Genomic DNA, 20,146 nt, shown 5'->3' with positions numbered 1-20,146 from the left:
ACTCAAAATCCATTTTCCAAAATCCGACACTAGAGGTGGTCTTAACGCACCGGCACCAATACAGTGGCCTATAATAAATATTATATTTATAATACGTAACATGTGTAATCACACACTTAGCGATATAGAACATAAATAATAAAAACATAGGCCTACCTGGTTTAAAACACTTTTGTGGTCATAGGCCTACTGTGGAATGAGTTCACACTGAAACGAGTTCTTCATTCAAAATTTTGCGGGCAATTACATGTAAGAAGAAGGAGAAGAAGAAGAAGTAAAATAAGTAGTAGAAGAAGAATGAAGCTGGTGTGTTTCCTGCAGCGAGACACTACAATACTAATTGTGGCCTTATCATGTTGATTCAACCACAACAGAAAGAAGAAAAAAAACTCTCGCTCTCTCCAGAGGGGCAAGTCAGCCAAAAAGGGCAAACATTACGGGCAACATTAGCCCGTACCTGTGCACGTCCCTGGTGGGGGGTGGACCTAATATCCTCTAGGGGGGTCCCTTTTTTAATATTGAAGTTAAATGCATCAATCTGGTGCACTTTGAGAGCAACATGAAGAGATCTATGGATACATCTCTCAACACACACCCATATGAAACAGAACTGTAGATGTACTTTTTCTTTATGGATATTTTACAAATCACTCCCCTTTTAAAGTGTATTCTTGTTTTACTGTCATATAGTATTTCATAACTGTTATTCATTTATTCTCTTATTGTTTTATAACGATAATGATCATATAAACGTGTGCCTCGGAAATAATTGTTTACATAAATCGTGACCAAACTGTTTGAGACCCACTGAGATAACTTAGACTAAAGTTAACTATCTAAACACTCAGAGAGTCCATTAGTCCATACCTGAGCCTCTCAGTCTGACAGGAGAGGACTTTCCCTTCACCTTGTTGTAGAAACAGCTCCTTATATCCGTTAGTGCAGCTAGGTAAACAGATGCTAACAACACGGTCCCTGGCACGGTTTGCTCTCTCTCTCTCTCTCGCTAAATGCGCACCTGCCACACACACACACAGAACCGAGCTTGAATGAAACACAGAGACCCAGAAGTACTTGTTCTGTACTGTGGCATATTATTTTCAAATCAATCATTTTTCAAATTATGAATTTCACACGTAAAAATAAAAAAAGACACATACATTTCTTGGGGGTGCTTGGGGGGTGCTATGGCTATCCTAGGGGGAGCTTCAGCACCCCCTAGCGCCCCCCTGGCGCCGCCTATGTCAGTATGTGCAAAGTATTCATGAGAGGGAGAACCTGAACACGCTATGGAGCAGCCAGAGGGGGGGTGCTGTACAGGGGGATGGCTGTTGGATCACTTCCTGTACCTGTCCTTTAGACAGCCGAGCTGCAGCCAGGGCCGGTTTTTGGCATAGTCGCCAAGCGCCAGATCTGGGGGGGCGCTGCGCTGGCAGCTCTGGAAGGGGGAAAAACATTTTGACCGTTGGTGCCAGAGGTGGGACCAAGTCATTGTTTTGCAAGTCCGAGTCAAGTCTCAAGTCTTTGCGCTCAAGTCCGAGTCAAGTCTCAAGTCTTTGTGCTCAAGTCCAAGTCAAGTCTCAAGTCAGGATGGGCAAGTTCAAGTCAAGTCCAAGTCCTAAACTTTGACAAAACGAGTCTTAAACAAGTCATTATGTGCTTTTCACCAAATGTAATGACATCGATCAACAGAATAATACTTAATAATCAAACTGCTCTTTATTAGTCACATTAATACTGTAATAATCTAGTTTCTCTCTGCTGGTAAAGTAACGTGTTTTCTTCTATTGTAAGAGGGATCAGTAAGGTAATGCTACCGTGACGGTTTGATTCAGAAGGAGTTTAATTGATAAGATCCCTGATGTTGAGGTGACCAGAATGTTTATTTCCACTGTGTACAACATGTTATAAGGGACCCACAACCTATCTTTATGCAAGGGATAATGTGCAGCGAGGCGGTCTTTATGGGGAAAAGAACACCTGAATCTAGATCCCTCTGCAGGTGGTACTTTAACTATATTTTGATGATAATACTTTTGTACTTTTACTTGTAACATTTTGAATGCAGGACTTTTTATTGTAACCGAGTATTCCTACACTCTGGTACTTTTACTCAAGTACAAGATCTGAACTTCTCCCACCTCTGACAATAAATCCTGAGTGGTTACCAAAAAAAAACCCTGCTCTGAAGGTTATTTTCATTTTACAAATCCTGCACTCAGCTTTGCTTTCTCCAATATCATTGAAATGCAGCCAGATGCTGCTTCTTTTTTCGGTTTTCGCTAATTTCTTGACTTTTTCCGACGCGCTTGCATTTAAATCTGTCTCCCCGTCGCTCTGTGTAGCGGCCTGTACCACTACACCTGCTGTCTTTGGAGCGTCTGCCCCCCACCCTTCTTTCACATAATGGTATGATCCTAGTGTGTCCTCACATATGATTGGCCGCATGGTGGCCCAGCTAAATAAAGACCCGCCCCTGCCTGCAAGGATTCTCAGCAAGAGTTGCAGCGGCTGGAGATTCTGCTCTCCCCGACGGGAGTCTGCTCTTCTAGCGGCATCTCGCGATCGGCGTGTTGGAGACCTCTGAATTAAATTATCAAGTCACCTCAAGTCAGAAGGCTCAAGTCCAAGTCAAGTCCCGAGTCATTGGTGTTCAAGTCCAAGTCGAGTCGCAAGTGTTTTGTGATTTTGTCAAGTCGAGTCCAAAGTCATCAAATTGGTGACTCGAGTCTGAATCGAGTCCAAGTCATGTGACTCGAGTCCACACCTCTGGTTGGTGCTAATCCTAATTTTCGGCCTTGATGTAACAACATTCATAACTAGAGAATGCAATTCCTGAAGAAATTGCTAGTGGGAATGCTTTATGCTGAAAAGCTGACGCTAAACTGCTATGCTGAAATGTAATGTGTAAGAAGAAAGTGAAGAATTTAGATTGAAATGATACATGAACACTGGGGGCTTGAATGTGTGATGAGAGAAGAAAAGAAAGTAAAAAGGCTTGGAAAAGCAGCAGAATATTTGAAATGCAAACTTTTGAACTAACTTGATGGCGAATGATCTGTCGCCATGCCAACGGTATTTGATGACATCCCATAATACGCTTAGATGCGTTGATGGCTGTGTTACCAAACCTGTGAAGTTTTGGGCCGTTTGGAGCATTTTCACTGAAGTTATGAGAAAACCGTGTTTCATGGCGGGCATTGTGTTGCCATGGCAACGGCATGTCCCGTAGATGTCTTCACGGCTGGACTGTTAGCACACATGTGAAGTTCTGAAATTACAATGGGCTTTAATGGAGACATGTTGAACGTTTTTGTCACTTCATGCCCTCAAGAGGCATTTTGTTCAATTATTTTGCTTAATTATTTGTCATTTTTCAAGCTACGAGATGTTTTCCTACGTTTCTCATGAAAAATGATGTCTCAGGAATATAGGGTTTGGGAATTATGGCAGTTTTAAAAAAAAAAATGAAGGGAAATTTCAAGATTTCCTACCCTCTAGCTGTGACATCACGCACTCTAACTTAACGAGCTGCGCAATGTTAAAGTTGAAATGTTAAAAATGTGATGAATTATGGGATGTATCTCTGGAATTATGAAAGTTATGAATGATAAAAGTAATAGCGCCCGATTCCTGACCGAGCTGAACGTTTTGATGTTTGAACGGAGTTTCTGCGATGTTGAATGTGGGAGGAGAAGACGGACAAAATAACTGGATGGAATAATAAACTTTTTGTCCGTAGCATAACATATAGTGGGAATGCTGTATCAGCATTCCCACTAAATGAAGTAAAGGTAACACCCTTTTCACCCCGGTTACACTTTTCATTTGCCCTGTACGATGGGCGCTGTAAGTGATGAAAGTGGGAGATGTTGGCTTATCTGGCGCCCGCAGCTCACAGCCAAAGTGCAAGTGAGCGTGGGAGCGAGGTACTGGCGCTGTTGTTATTAGCATCTGGTGCTAGCTGCGCTAACGGATATGAGAAGAAGAGGGAGCTCTCTCCTGACAGACTGAGAGGCTGATAACTACAGCTCAGTGAGGTAAAGGACTCTGAGTGTTAAGATAGTTCACTTTAGTCTAAGTTATCTCAGTGGGTCTCAAACGGTTTGGTCACAATTTATGTAAACACATATTTCCAAGGCACTCCTTTATAATTATTGGGATAAACAGGTTTGAAATCATTTCAGTGTATAGGCCTACTATAGGACAGTAAACCAAACATATCGTTTAAAACTGGAGAGTTTGCTAAATTAATAAATAACTGTTAACTAGGTAAAATAAGATATGAATGAACAACAAAAATAAAATAAGTTACATTTATTTGTTATTGGCTATGGTAGGTTATTGGTTATGTTCACATACTTATTTGATTATTAAAATGTAAACCGATCTTTTTCATATGGGTGTTTAAAGTTGTACCCCCAGATCTAGTCTCTAGTAATTCTGCTCAAAGTGCACCAGATTGAAGCATTTTACTTTAAAATGTTCAAACATTTTTTCCCGGGGGCATACCCCCAGACCCCCCTAGAGGAGGTGATGTCCACCCCCCAATTCAAACATTACATTTCATTTAGCTGACGCTTTTATCCAAAGCGGCTTACAATTAGCAGGGACATTCTCCCTGGAGTAACTAAGGGCTAAGTGCCTTACTCAAGGTGTGCCTTGTGGGATTTGAACTCACAACCTTCCGATCTTCAGCCCACCTCACTATCCATTAGACCACCACTATCCCTCATACAATACTGAATACATTTGAAGCCTTTTTGATGTCAATAAGTTTCTGTTTTTGTAGTGTATTTGTCTTTTGTAGAGATTTTTCATTTATTCTTTATATAGCGCCAGCTAAAATCTCGCCTAGGGCATCAAATTGGCTAGAACCGGCCCTGGCTGCAGCAGTCTGTTGGAGGAGCTCTGCTGTCTGTCCAGCTGCTGGTGGGGGTGGGGGGGTTATCCATGCTGGGTAACATTTTGAAGGTGTCCAGTTTGCAGCTGATGAAAGAGCCAGCTTTCTTAATCAATGTTAAGTCTTAAACACTCGTTAACAAGTTAATAGTTTCAAGTTAAACACTTGCAAACATTTTGGACTTTGGTACCACAGAAAGGTTTATTACAGCTTGTTAAGTTAAAGGTAGGACCATAAAGCTTTATAGCATTACAGTGAAATTGAAACCCATAATGAAATGAAATGTCTTGTCTGTTGTTGTACTTCTCAGGTAAGACCTGCTGGGCTTTTCAGTTTCTTAATTTGCAGACTGGGATATTGGAAAACAGGAGGGCACTGGTTCCCGAAGCACAGGATGAAACCTGAAAGGAAACTGATGAAAGGCTACTAAACTTGTGACTTTTTGTCTTCCTTTGACCTATTAAAACCATGTCTACTGAAACCCATATTTACAAAAGGTTATAGGAGCTATAAGTACAAATGTGAGAATAAAGTTAAAAAGGTTGAAAATAAACTCTGACTTGCAGTATTATAGAAAGAAATAAAAACAAATAAACAGAGGAGGAAGATTCATTTTTTCTTTGCATTTTGAGAATTTATTCAAGATCGATAAGAAGAAACTTTACATTTCAAGAGTCAAACCTGATCCTAACCTAAAGCGTTAGCAAATACACTGAAATTACAACTTTAGTCTCTAGACATTGACTTTATTCTGAAAATGCAGAATACTAAATATCTTCCTCCTCAAAAATATATTTCCCCTCATGCCTGGCCCTTATACTCTTCCATACATTGTAAATGTTAACATGTAATGTATCTTGGGACCAAAAATAAATTTTCTTAGGCTTTAAGAGGTAGAATTATCCAGCAATTCACATGGCAAACAGCAAATCTTAAATTCATTTAAAGGCAAGTCTTCTTGATTGTGCAGCTTGGATGACTTGATTTTCACTCTGCATGAAATTCTTGTACACAACAGCAGATGGAAGCATTGAGTGTTGCAGCACTACATTGGTCTCACTGAGGTTTTTATTAAAAGTGTCACAGGCAATGATTATGAGTTCAGGTTTAAAAAAAGATCTTAAATAACACAGTTTAGCTGAGATTTTGAAATTATTTGAGCATATATTTTACATCTCAAGGGCAAACATGTTAATGTGTATGCAGATAATACTGTGCCGTAACGTTCATTAGTATACTATAGTGTGAAACTCCATATCCAAAGTAACACAATTGTTTATAAGCAGTCTATTTCCAAACTTTATTTTTTATTTTTTATGAAAGCTTAGCAGAAATTAAGTCTGAAAAATGTGTTGCTCAGCACTTTTTATTAGACTACAAGATCGCATGCTAGGTTAGGCTAACTTGCTATAGCGTAATATTTAGCATACTGACATTAAAGTGGTATTGCTCTCTTTAGCAAGAAAGTGAAAAGGCACACCATACAAAATGTAGAAATATTCCGTAGTTACTAAATAATAGTCACTCATACAGTATGTGATACATATAGCAGGGGGAAGGCCTGGCTCCCATGATGCAGAGCTGGAAGCCGTGCAGTCGCTGTGGCCCGGCCTCACTTCACAGAACGGCCCATCTTGGTGACTTCAGGGTGCACTATGTGAAGACAGTTTCTGCATCATTAAATGTATTGTATTTGCTGGGAAATGTATGATTTAAGAGTCTTGCAATAAGAGAAACACGTTTTTACTTACAGTCTTTGTGAGGCTGCGGCTGGCCAGGTTTTGCAGGCAGTCTGTGTTTGCTGGGGAGTTCGGAGCTGTCCCTGTAGTCTCTGGGGTTCTGGGGCTCCGGCAGGCCCGGCCGGGACTTGGAAGGCAGAGGGGGCCGGCTCTGTGCCATCCCCCCTTCGGAGCGCGATGGCGCCACTGGTTTCTTGAACGTTAAGGGATGCGAGGAGACGGGGGTGGAAGGCTGGGGTTTTGTCTCGGAGCAGGTGAAGGAGCGGTTGCGTGGGGTGGGCAGCGGGGGGCGATCAGGGTCTCCGTCTGCTGCATTGGAGGTTGTAAAGTTGGGATCTGGAGGTGTGAGGAGGTCCTTCTGCTGATGGTCTTGGTCCTTGCCCCGTGACTTCCCCATCGAACCGTATAACGGATTGTCAAACATCCCTGACACCTTTTCCTCCTCCCCCCTACAGAACAAGGGGTCACATTCAGTTTCTGCTTCTACTGAGTCATATCTACGACAGTGCATGAGGGTCATTGTAGTTAAAAAACAATTATTACAGAGATTCAGGAGATGTTCTGAGAAAATAAGGCCTAAATTCACAATAAAAATGTGAATATTTATGAGCATTTTCCATATATATTTACCTCTTCAATCAGAGAGAGTATTTTTCCCGTGAATTTTCAACTTTTTTTCTCAGAATATCAAACCTCTCCACTCGCTCTGTATTAAAAGAGTGTATGTAAATAATGTAATTTTTTTAGTTTGACCACTGAGATGATATGAAATGCGTAAACAACAGGCACTCACATGGGATTGGAATGTTTTCCTGTGGGGCTTCGTGAGCCCACATCATAGCCCCCCTTCTTGGTGTCTTTGCCCGCTTGGCCAGCGATTGGAAGACCTTTCGGTGGCAGGCTGTAACTCCAACCTTTATCTACCACATTGCCACTTCTGAAGGAAATTCCCATGTAATTGGGGTTAGAAATATCATGTGATTGTGTGACAGAAAACCTGTCAACAGAAGACAGAAATCATCACAAACTGAAATCACGTTTAAGTTATTTGACAGTAATCACAGGTGAAAAAATGTCTTACTTGTTGGCGTCAACGCCTTTGCCTTTTGAGGAGCCAGTGTCATCAGAGTTTTCGATTTTGATGAAATCTGCAAGCGTATAAAAAGAGGAATTAATGCTTAAAGAACTGAAGTAAGAAGAGTTGAATATGTGAAGTCCTGATGAGATTTCCTGACCATATAACTTCTCAGTGGGCTTGCACTCCGAGGTGGGTAACTGGATGCCGCCTGTCAGAATGCCTGTCTTCTCTCCGTGGTGAGTCAGTGTGACCTGAAACTCTCTGTAGGAGAACTGAGCTGCTCTCAGGGCAACACAGCCCTCACCTTTGGGAATAAGACACCAGCAAACTGTAAATCCTGCTCAGATTATTGCATATTACAAACTGCATGTGAGTCAGTTACCATAGGACTCGTCGCAGTCTGTGGACTTCACGCAGATGAGGATGTGCTGGTCCAACAGGTATTCTGGGTCAGAGATGATAGGGGTGAGCTGAAAAGAGGAAGAAGACAAAAATAATTATGATTTCTTACCACAACAAGCACACACTGAAAGCTCCTTTCTTATTTACCTCAACTTGGTTTCTAAAGGAAACTTTTATTGACCCATCCGATTTCTCCATGTTCTCTCCTTCTATAGTCTTGACTTTTTCTGTAGACAATTAAATAAATATTAGTTTTCATCATTGAAGCGTTTTACAGCAGAATCCAAAGTGATAGGGTCAGTCAAACAGACATACTCTCCAAGCAGCTGGAATGGTATTCGATGAAGAACTTGGTCTTTGATTTGGTCATCAAGGTGGCTATACAGTTCCTGATCTGTATCCCACCTTGAGGTGCACTGTTCATGTCTGAAAATGTAAAAGTGACAACATCACCCTGTAACCCCGGAAAGGAAATCATTACTGCAGGGAGCCAGAGATGGTGGTCTTACCTTGCTTGGAGACGAACTGTGAGGCTACTCCCACCTCGAATGAGGCAAATAATGGTGAGTGGTCACTGGTCATGATGTCATTAGTGCAACCTGCAGGTTGGATAGTTTGGCACAATGAGTCTGTCTCACAAAATATCATTAACAGGGCTCTTTTATTAAAGGTCTCCTATTATACTATTTGTAGGCATATATTATAGGTCTCAGATATATACAAATATATAAAAAACATGTCTATGAAGTGTTTTGCTCCAAAAATCAAACAGATCACCCATTCTAGCCTCATACCCCTCTATTTCAGCCCTGTTAGAGAAGTGCTGATTCTGGGTCCGTAGCTTTAAAAAAAAGAAAGAGGGTTGGGGGGGGGGGGAGCTTGTGCCTGGGAATTCTATCCAGAAACTCAGCTAAATGCTGCCATGAGTAAACGCCATATCATGTTCAAAACCACATCAATAATTATTTCTGAAACAGTATGGAGCTAAAATGCTTTTTCACTCTCAGGTTTACCACAAGGTGAGTTCCTTGTATTTCCTGCTTCTTCACACATACTCTCTCCAGTACAGGTTAGCTCTGAGTGTTAGCGATACTTGCTAATGTAAACCAAGACCATATTACTTCCAAAACACGTCGTGCATTGTTTCTGATAGCAACGTTTCTGATAGGGCTGTGGGTGTAAAGCCAGCCCACATTTCTGATATTACGTCATATTGGCAGCAAATCTGGATCAGCTCCGTTGTTCCCCCGTTTTTAGAGATTTGGGTACGGAGGAAAAGAGAGAGGGTTTTATTTTCTGACACTTTGTGAGGAGACCTTTAAGTGTGTGCACTCAGAAGAGAAATATTAAACCAAGAATGGTGAAAGTGTGCAGCAGGCGCTGAGATATCATGACTTCTATTCCCTACAGCTGTCTTCTTTTGTTAAACCCTCCCTCTCTGGTAAAGGCCCTTGCCTATGAAACCCCCCCTTTAGTTAGTTTAGTTTAGAGCTGCAGAGAGCATAATACAAATGTTGTGTAGTTGTGCTCCTAATTACAAGTTATCTAAACTTATTGTGTACATTCGGTGACAGGTTCATCTTTTACAAATAATCTTTTAATAATTTTCCTTGGTATTTTCCAGGAGGAAACATTGTCGGTGAAATGAATTTGTTTTAAAAACTGAGTAAATCAGATTTTTTATTTAATGAAACATTTACTTTTCATATTTATTGAAATGTAATCTTGCCTTTAGATGTCATACTTCTGTATTGCCTGACCAATACTGGATCTTTGAGGCTGATCTAATGTTGATATTTAAACTTGTTATGAATTTGGACAAAGCTCTATGGAACATTTTACAATGTCCAGTGCTGTCCGGGGACAAACCATGCACAACATGCCTGTCAGAGACCCTGGCCTTCAAACAAGAATCTCTTCTATAATGTTCACCTGAACTACAACTAAAAGACCATTCATTGGAACAATTTCATAGGATTTTTCTTGAAAACTAAAGATATTAGAGAGCTTTTTAAGAACCATTATGCAGAAATGACAGACCCTGTAGAATAAATCAGTTCCATAAATGTTCTCCAATGACTCACCATATGCTTGGCAGACGACATGAACCAGGGGGTACGACTTCCAAAGGACCCGATCACACCATGAGGGCAAGTTGTACTTTGTCTGTAGAGTTAAAGTCATGATACATACATAAAGACTCATTACAAGCTTTTGCCAGACACAGCTTTAAAACATTTGAAGTATTAAAAAGCAGCAGGGAGGCTATGTTATTTCTGGTATAAACTATGATCAAACATTCTTGCTGGTATGGATCAATTCAAGAGATCAAAATGTGTGAGGTTCAATAGTCTAAAAGAGAAGTGTGTGAAATTGATAGATGAGAATATATCTTCACATGGAGTTTTTGACCTAGATGGCTAAAAGGTGAAAACCATGTTCTGTGTCAAATGAGAGTTATGTTCAGTGGTGTAGCTTCATAGTTTCTGCACTATGGGGCATGTCAGGAGTCAGGGACAAGACGTCTGACACAAGCTTACCCCTGTGGCTTTGGCCTTCGTGTAGGCGTACTTCTCTCGCGTGTCTCTTTCAAAGCGATAAGTTGGTGGAAACGTAATTTCCTCTTCATCTACAGACATAATGAAATCATTGTTAAGAAGACGTGTTTTATTTTGTATCTACACCAGGGGTGTCCAAACTACGGCCCCGGTGCCAAATGCAGCCCGCGGGCCATTTTGAATCGGCCCTCAGCAAATTAAAAAAGTATAATGAAATATGGCCCACAAATGAAACTTGTGCTTTTCTTATATTGTACTTCTTAAATATATATGTAAAAATATATAACACAGTAGTATTCATGTGTTAATAAGCCAACTTTTGAAAACATGTTCTAACAAATCTTAGTTGATAAAGAAAAAGCCCAATAACTTATGTACATAACAAGCTTGAAATAGACCCTTCATATTTCATCTTATTATAATCCCTCTGAGGCTTCTGTTTTAAGGGATGAGCTGCCAACAAGAGAAATGAAACCCTATAGAGAGCTGAGATGTAGGCTGGTTTTTTCTTAAAGTGTATTCATGTATCAAGCCTAATTTAACTACATTTTGTTAACTTATAACTTAATTTATGAGGCAATATACCTCACCTCTATAAGTGGCCCCCAGTCCTTCTTATATTATTCTGTATGTGACCCTCGGTGAAAAGGTTTGGACACTCCTGATGTACTGTAAACTGACAACTTGTTATAGCCTCTTGTGGCTAAAAAGAGTATTACAAAACAACACCTGGGAAAAATATCCTTACAGAAAAAAAAAGAATCTACCAAAACTCACAGATAAAAAAAAGGAACCTGGGAAAATAAACGTAGCAAAACATTGTTTTCTAACCAGGGATTAAGTAAGACATATAATCATTTTGATTAAACTTACAACATGTTATCAACAGAATATATTTTTCTCACTTGCCTTCCTTAGGAATTTGAAAAGCACATACAGGTCTCACACGCTGCATTTCTTTAAGAATAAATATGATCCAAGGCTCACCGAAATGCAAGAAGACCTTTCCATCATTCCTCTCCGTGTTGAGCTGGTCTCGACTGAGGAGTTCCTGGTACTGCTGCTGTCTGATCTTTGTCACAATGTTGTCAGCTTCCTGTGAAGGGAAACAGTGTAGAGAAGTGACTTTCTGCCTAAAAGTGTTAGCAGCTGAGAATTTAGACACCTGACATCCAGCATGCTCTTTTATATAGCACTAAACTACAGCAATACACACATTTTATAAAATGTATTGATAAAACAGACATAGATTATATTAGCATTTTGATATCAACACAAACGTTATATCTATCCGGTGGTAGCAAAAACGTTATTCTGCATCAAACTACATTATTTTGTGTTTGTGTTGCTTCTATACAGCAAACTACAATCCTAAACAACTTACTGTGGATGGGAATTCAACGCGGTAGTTCAAATCCCCAAGCCAGAAGAGGTGTGTGAAGCGATGTGTGATGTCAAACGGATTGAGCTTCTTATCCCCCAGATTCACAAATCGCAGGATGTTTGTGTAGTTTTGATTTCGTCTGCAAATAAATTAAAATGTATTGCATGTCGGCAATAAATAATATTATTGCTTGAATGTGTTGAATTAAACAAAATAAAGCGTATATGTTTCCTTTAACCTCCAGTAAGTGAAAAAGCTTAAGTCCTCGACAACTCTGTAACCGTTAGATAGGTCAACTAAAAGCAGTAGTGACTATTGTTGTACAAATACACCACCAAGGGCATAATAAGTTCATATTTCAAGCATCACTGTCTCAACTCTTGTAACAGTGGCTAAAGCAGTTAAACCAGTGTGCTAATGCCACAAAATCAGCAAAAGGGTGTAACGGTAATGTTGTAATGGGATTATGTAATCAGGATACAAAAAAAGGTAACTGTAATCCTTTAGTTACTTAAAAAATGATGTAATCAGACTGTTTCATTTTGAAAAATGGGCATTAGCCTACTAACAGGAATAAAGTGTTAGTAACAAACTAAAAAGAGCATATAGTGTTTGTTGTAAAGGATCAGATGTTCTCTCTTCTCTTAGAGCTGTACTGTTCTGTAGGATAATACTTTAAGTGTGAATCTATACGCCTACTGCCTGAATCTGCTTCATGGTTTTCCCTTTCTTTGCTTCATGTGTTCTGTTTTTAATTCAGCAGGTGAACCTATATGTTCATAAAATAGTGTGTGCTAGCTTAACTGTGTGTATTAAACTAATATGGAGGATTTTCTGTTAGCTCAATTTTTTATTTTGCTAATGTATTTTGCACTTTCATTGTTAGCATGCGATAATATGCCCACACATTACACTGGCTCTCCATGCCAGCGGCTTTGTTCATACCTTGAGCAAAATGTCCAACTTCATGCTAACAATTAAACTGATTTCACTTACTAGTTTGTCATACATTCCTTTATTACAACACCAAACACGTATTTGTGTTATGTCCTTCCTAGATGCAAGTCAATACTAGTATTTTGACCATGTGATAAATCATGATTAATCACAGGATTATTATTGTGATTAAGACAATTTTGAATCAATTGACACTACTAGTGAATAAACAATTCTTTAACTGTTTATTCAATAGTGATTGAAGGTTAAGTGATTGAATGATTTAACTAAACATAGTATTAGGATGTATTCAGTAAGTGTTTGATAACCCTTTTCTAGATTTTGTCAATTTCAGTAGAAGCCTCTGCAGAGCTCCTTTCCTGTACCTTCTGACTACAACAACTTCCACCAATTTGAGTGCCTAGGCAGTTTGTATGTATGACGCCGGAGAGGCAAAAAAAGTCCAGAAATAACTTGCAACTGCTACTAAAGAAAATAGCAAAGACACTGAAATTACAGTTTTAGTTGTATCCGTTTATAGTGTTACTGATAAATGTAGACTAGCTGGCTTTGTTCTCTGTTACCAACCTGAGCTTCTTCTCACTTCCCGAGGTCAGGTGACTGTTGACAAAGCCAAACGATGAACGGTTGAACATGAAGGAAACTCCCACTGCTCCCTTGTTTCCTACAAAATATCAAAACATCAGTGATTTGTGGAATTCACTTTTATAAGAGGACATTACATTGCTTGTAGTAGAGTTGGATTGCTCACCCAGAGTGTTGGCAATCCCCGTCTTCACACTGTCTGAGAAAACGTGGGAGATCCTGTTTTCGTGCTCAGGCTTGGCCAGGACCACAATCCGAATGTTCCACAGAGTGTGGGTCGCCACCTGGATGTGAGAAGATGAAGTAAAGCATTACTGCTCTGCTTCTGCATTCAGTTGTTTCTTTCTTACTACTTGTTAGTCACCTACTTGTTTAAAAGTGATGTTTGTGATTTTCCTCAGGACGCTTTTCACTGTGTCTGCCCACTCCCTCTCGCCCAGAGGATCCTCCTGTGTTCCGATAACGTAGAAATCATGCGGGATGTGGTCTGCAGTGTCGTCTCGGGTCTTCCCTTGGCCCTTGCACTGAAACCAGGAGTCGATGTTGTGGGGAGGACCAGCATTTCCTGCAGGTTTACAGTGAAGTATCTTACTTTGTTGTTACATTTAATCATGAATTCAAATGATTAACATGTAAGATTGTTACCCATGTTCCAGGTGCCAACAAACACTGTGATCATGTCTGGTTCAGGCTTTTCAGAGTGCTTGTTCTTCATTTGCTGAAGAAGTTGGCAAAATCCTTCCCTTTTCTGGCGAGACACAAAATGAACGCAATTAAACATTATATCTGATGAGTTACATGTACAAACTTTAGGCCCTGAAAATATATATGGTAATCAGCTTCTTACTATTACCAAAGGGCTTCTACATGAACAAACTATGTCAAACCCGTTTTGGTTATATCAAATCTAATTTCTGTTCATGTTTTTCTCTATGCTTGTCTTAACACAACTTCTCAATGTGCTGACAGGGTTTTATACTTATGAAACCCATCCTAATGTTGCCATGCCACAATCAAATCTGTCAATGAATATGTTATAAGTCATTGATATTTAAACAAATCTAGGGGACTTCAAATAGACCAGGAACAAGCTAATGGATCAGATGTTTGTTACCTTTGTGTCATCAAAAACAAACTCTCTCCGCAGAATCTTCTCTTTCTCCGTCTCCGCCACGATCACCAGTTTGGCATGCATTTTCTGAGATTTCACCAACTGCAGGACTAAAAAAGAATCATAGCACTCTTAATAAATGAGTCATGTTGATGCTTAACAGCAGATTGTAAACCAGATAAGAGTTACGGCCATGTAAAGGTGTACAGACCCAGCACAAATGTGTCAGTTTGGTCTAAAGCGGTGGCCGACTAACAGACCGGCCATTGCTGGAGCCACATTGCTTGCAGGGCTAATAATACAAAGGAATGAGGTTAGAGCGCGATGGGATTTCTTACTTTTGTTGTGCACAAAAAACTTGTCTTCAGGCCCATCTTTTGACTTCTTTAAGTAGAGCTTCCCACTTTCAACATCTACTTTCAGGAACATCTTCATGGAAATACCCAGAGATTCTTGCTTGACCTGCAAGTGAAAGAGGAAATGGTCAAAATAAACAAGAAACCTTCAGACATTGCACATAATTAGCTTACTGCAATGTTGTTCATAAAGTAGTTTAGAGAAGCACCTCAAACGTAACAAGCGGTATGAGAGATTTCCTGTGACCTCCTTCACACCCAACAGATTCAAACATAGAGCTTTTAGCCTGAAGAGAGAATAGAGAAGTCCTTTGTCATCTGTAACTCACATCAACTGTCGGTTGGTCAATAAACAAGATGGTTCGAGGTCAGTTGGCAAAATGATCCACAGTACCTTATCTTCTATTGAGTAGAGCAGTTTTGTCAGTTGCTCAAGCCTAAAGGGTACCGATTGACCTAAATCGCCAGAGATCTGAAAATCAAGGAAATAATATATCATGACAAGGACCTTTTTCTGTGTGTTGTTTTTCTTACAGACGGTTAAGGGTACAACTCACTTGTTTTAGTCCAATCCCCGGGGAGAGCTGTTGGTCCAACGTTCTATGAAAGATCTCCAAAACTGGCAGGATGCGGGATATTTCACTGTCTCACAATAAAGGGCAGAAAATCAGCCTTATTCTTTGTAATCTATATAATGTATTTGCCAAACCCATGTCCACACGGACCTACACAGGAGTGTGAGATAGCAGACAGGGTCACCACTGTAGGAACAGCTGCGGTACGATAGCAGCAGAGAGAACATGTCCTGTGTAGCACACATTATACAGAGGGCAATCACAGCGGCTCTGTGCCAGCAGCTTTGTCCATGCTTTAGCTAACTGATTTCTCTCACCAGTTTGTCATGCATTTCTTTATTAAAACACCACATGTGTATTTGTTTGATCTCAACCCAAGATACAAGTTTATACTAGTATTCACACTTGTTATTAATCATGAATAATTACAGATCAATATTGGGATTAATGTAATAAAACGCCATGTTTCTACAGTAGCACACAAGAGAAGATCCAGACTCTGGCTCTAGAAATGGCCTTTCGTACCTTTACATTTGCGTAGGGCCACTGTATGTTCTCCAAAGGAAAAAATTAATAAAATATGTAAATTAAAAGATCCAAACCCATAGTAGTACATTAAATACGGTCAGAATAAGTTATAAGCTTTTATTTTTTGTTATAAGTGGTGTATCCTCCTAATCATTTTGAGTCTCTTTCAGCTTCTTGCGATCAAGCACATACCAGGAGACGTCAACTCCTCCCTGAAGGTCCAGGGCCTGGGGCTGTGTGGGGACATAGGACTAGGCCATTCTGTTGACTGGTAACTGTACCTGTTTAGATTCTTGCAGATTGCCATTGTTAGCTTATTTAGCCCAGGGAGGTTAGGGAAACCATTGTGCACTTGTTCAGCATCCAGGCTGACTGAGGTCCTGAAGTATTCTTGGATAGCCAGTTGATGCTCCTCTGGTATTCTGGAAATGTAAAACACAGTAACAATTTAAAAACTGTTTAATTATTCAAACCTCCGTTAACTTAGTTTAATCACTTAAAGCTCACCTATGATACTATATTTGAACAATATATTATAGGGCCACATATATACAAAACATGTCTCTTAAGTGTTCTGCTCAAAATACCAAACACCCATTGTAGAATGCCTCATACCCCTCTATTTCAGCCCTGTTACTAAAGTGCTGATTCTGGGTCTGGCCCTTTAAATGTAACCGAGCTGCTGCTGGCCACGCCCCTTTGGAGCTGCTGCTGGCCACGCCCCTTTGGAGGACCGTGGGCGTAAAGCCAGCCCACACTCTGGTAATGTCGTCATGACGCAGCAAATCTGGATCAGCTCCGTTGTACCCCCGTTTTTGACACTTTGTGAGTCTCCTTACTCACAGGAGGCACATATTTATGTATAAAAGACATCAAAAAGTGCATTTTGCATAATAGGGGACCTTTAACAGTGTTAAATCACTGCTCACAAACATATGACTCATTGTACACTTCGTATACTGCCAGTGTATTATCAGAAACTTTGCATGATTCATTATCTGGTTATATGCATCACTGCAAATTCTGTAAATGTGTCCATACGTGGACAAGTCCATATGCTGCAGTCTCATCAGGTAGGTTTCTGATAGGGACATGGAGTCACTTTCTCTCACATCGTTGCCAGCGAAGTTCCTGGGTGGAAGCTGCGGTGGAAGAATCTGGGATTCTGCAGGACAGAAATGTAAAGGATGTTTAGGAGTTTTCAAATCTTAAATCTTAAAATGTTTCACAAAATATCCACCAATCAAATGAATAAGAAGTTGTTTGACCTTGCTCCTCGTCTACCTCCTCCTCCGTATGGACAGGGTACTGCAGATGAGTGACCAGACCCATGTTGGGACTGTAATATGCCTCCACCAGCTCAGTGAGCACAGAGAAGAACCTGATAGGAACTCCTTCAGATGCCTGAAGAGCAGATCACAGCAGACACATCATTCACCTCATTGCTCAGAAGAACAGACATTACATGGTGGTATGTTGTTTTCTGGAAGACCTTTGTTTTTTCCGTTCCCAGACCAGGTGACACAATCTTTTAGTTTTACTTCCCAAGTGACGTCATCAGCTAAGTTCCTTAAGCAGCTGTGTGTGCAGTTCAAAGACTTTCAAAGATTGAACGGTCATTGCAGTCACTCTATAACGTTTATGTATTCTTTTTCTGACCATTTGTTTTCCTCTTGCTTCACACACACAATTGTTTGACTTGTTTTACAGCAAACCGACTCTAATCACTTTCAAAATGTTATTCTAAAACCCCAGACTGCCATTCCACATTAAATGATCCAAAACTTTTGTTGTCACTATTTTTGCATCACAGACAGTGCCTGCTGGAACTGGAAAAACTGGTGCCACTACTATTTCAACTGCCAGCCTGCATGCGGGGTCACAGATCGTGCACAAGATCTATTATTTTGATGGTAGAAATTACAAATGTTTGCTACTAAGTACCCTAGGATAGGCTTTCTTTTGGTAAATGTGCATGTTCCAATACGATAACACTTTGTATATCTTTGTTTCTATGCAGATGATACTCCATTATATGTGCCGGTTTTAAGCAACAAGTGCAAAGGGCTTTCACTTCCTCCTGGTGGTTGTCATTTCATTGTGTTCAACAAACACAGCAGTTCTCAGCTGTTTAGATACCGATTTGATTCATTTTGAGAGACAAATAAGGGTCTAAATAGATGCGAGTGGCTCTGTGAGGCATTGTTATTCACAGTCGAGGTTTTGAGCTAAATGTCATGACAGCATGCTAAAATGCTCACAACAACAATGTAAACATGCTGATGCTAAGCATGTTTTTTGTTACTGTTTTATTTGAGATTGTTAGCATGCTAACATTTCCTAATTAGAACTAAACCCAAAGTGCAGCTGTCGTGTCCTTAGCATGGCTAAATGAAAAATGATGCCACAGGCCAGAGGACGGATGTAACCAATATGTGTCTTAAAATACAGGTGGAGGTGCGGCATCAAAATTAGCTGCATACCAACATTTAGTTCTGATATAAGAAGCCCTTTATCTTCACATTCATATAGACATACATCCATGTATATACTGTTAATACTTATCAGTCTATAACCATAATAATTCAACAGATTTTGGTACAAAATAATGGAGGCTTTTGTGAAACTGTCAACCCACCTGGACAGAGAGCTTCTTATCCTCATTTGGCAGGATTCTGTATGTGTACACACAGTTCTGGTATCTGTGGTTAATAGAGATAATAAAATGCAAATGTATGTCACTGGAATATGACATTGTAGGTCAAAGAAACTGAATACTGGCTGATTGTGTTTTATTGAGTTCAGCATGCGATCTAAACAGATTGTAAAGCATTTCAAATGGATATTTCTATTTCAAAGTGATGAGTTGGAGATGGCAAAGGGTGGTGCGGCGTGGTAGCACAGTATGCAAATAAAGGGGAATTAGACTTGCCTTACGAGAGTACATGCAGAAAATCGAATATGACACATTGAAAAATCGAAGGGGGAAATGTAACTTTGAATCATGTTATATGAACTATGACTATGATAAGACTAATTTCTTCTTAAACCTGATTCCAAACACATTCACAAATGAGTGTTTATCTTTAAATAGTAAGGACCATATGCATGTTGTGAACGTTTTTTCAAACAATAATCATTGTCCACTATGAAACTGCATTTAAGATAAACTGTCAACAAAACCAAAAAAGTCAACTTACAGAACACAGAGGGCATACGCTCCCTGTATGGACTCACTAGCCCGGATAAGGAAGCTTCCATCTCTTGCTGCTTTGGAAAGTAGATCCTCAGCTTTGGATCGACTGATTGTACCATGGCACCATGGTTGATAACTCTGCATCCTGTTTCTCCCCGGGGAGCCTGAGCTCAAGAGTTTTGCCTCTGCTCTCCAACAGTATTTTAGCAAACCAAAGTAGCTATTTTCATCTTTTCATGGTGCGTACTTCAAAAGTCTTTTTGTTCACTTGTTCATCCTCTGCGCCTGAAAGCTGTAAAAGGAAGCTGCTACTAGCTAGGCTCTGAACTTCCTTATTTGAGAGGTAAAGAGAGGAGGGCCCTGGTTCTGCCCTGCCTGTCATACGACAGATCTCCACAGCTCTAACTGGAAATATATACTTTCACTCTCTAAGTAGAAATCTTTGTTACATTGCGTTAATGATTAACCAGCATTCCCTCTTTAGTTTCTGTACAGCTGCTTGTTAATGTGGACCATGCAGGAAATAGTCAAAACATTTGTTAAAACTAAAAATGAAAAAGGGAAGTAACAAAAATGTATCAAACACGACTCCATTTGTTATAGTCCAAACATTTCTTGACAATTGTGTTCGAAAATAAATTCAATCTATAAGGAGCTTTAATTTAATTGGCTGAATCACATTTGACCTAAAGTTAAACAAGTGCTCATATTCACACCAAATGGTGTCGGAATGATCAGAGTTTGGTCTTTAAATATGAAATAGAAGAGCAAGGG

At 39.9% G+C, this 20,146-nt stretch overlaps 1 protein-coding gene across 3 annotated transcripts; it reads right to left on the bottom strand.

Annotated features, from left to right (window-relative positions):
• Positions 1 to 5,953: 5,953 nt before the first annotated feature.
• On the bottom strand, positions 5,954 to 19,709 carry inpp5d (inositol polyphosphate-5-phosphatase D). 3 transcript variants are annotated; one of them, XM_034140886.1, is made up of 27 exons: positions 19,377 to 19,709; positions 18,815 to 18,878; positions 17,445 to 17,580; positions 17,218 to 17,341; positions 16,458 to 16,598; positions 15,631 to 15,715; positions 15,468 to 15,545; positions 15,283 to 15,360; positions 15,056 to 15,179; positions 14,721 to 14,827; positions 14,252 to 14,354; positions 13,975 to 14,171; positions 13,773 to 13,890; positions 13,589 to 13,685; positions 12,065 to 12,203; positions 11,668 to 11,776; positions 10,663 to 10,751; positions 10,207 to 10,288; positions 8,632 to 8,721; positions 8,438 to 8,548; positions 8,270 to 8,349; positions 8,103 to 8,190; positions 7,878 to 8,024; positions 7,724 to 7,790; positions 7,436 to 7,579; positions 6,655 to 7,091; positions 5,954 to 6,556 (listed from the first exon to the last, which is right to left on the bottom strand). In XM_034140886.1, the coding sequence occupies exons 1-27, from the start codon at positions 19,514 to 19,516 to the stop codon at positions 6,516 to 6,518; spliced, it is 3,216 nt and encodes a 1,071-aa protein (XP_033996777.1). In that variant the 5' UTR covers positions 19,517 to 19,709; the 3' UTR covers positions 5,954 to 6,515. The 3 variants fall into 3 exon arrangements, with proteins under 3 accessions (XP_033996777.1, XP_033996776.1, XP_033996775.1); XM_034140885.1 differs by having other exon boundaries at positions 5,954 to 6,573; positions 7,436 to 7,639; positions 19,377 to 19,708; XM_034140884.1 differs by having other exon boundaries at positions 7,436 to 7,639; positions 19,377 to 19,708.
• Between the last annotated feature and the right edge of the window lie 437 nt (positions 19,710 to 20,146).

The sequence above is a fragment of the Trematomus bernacchii genome, unplaced genomic scaffold (genome assembly GCF_902827165.1).
Source record: "Trematomus bernacchii unplaced genomic scaffold, fTreBer1.1, whole genome shotgun sequence".
NCBI classification, from domain to species: Eukaryota; Metazoa; Chordata; class Actinopteri; order Perciformes; family Nototheniidae; genus Trematomus; species Trematomus bernacchii.
The sequence above is the reverse complement of the archived record's forward strand: the minus strand, read 5'-3'. Positions and strand labels throughout refer to the sequence as shown.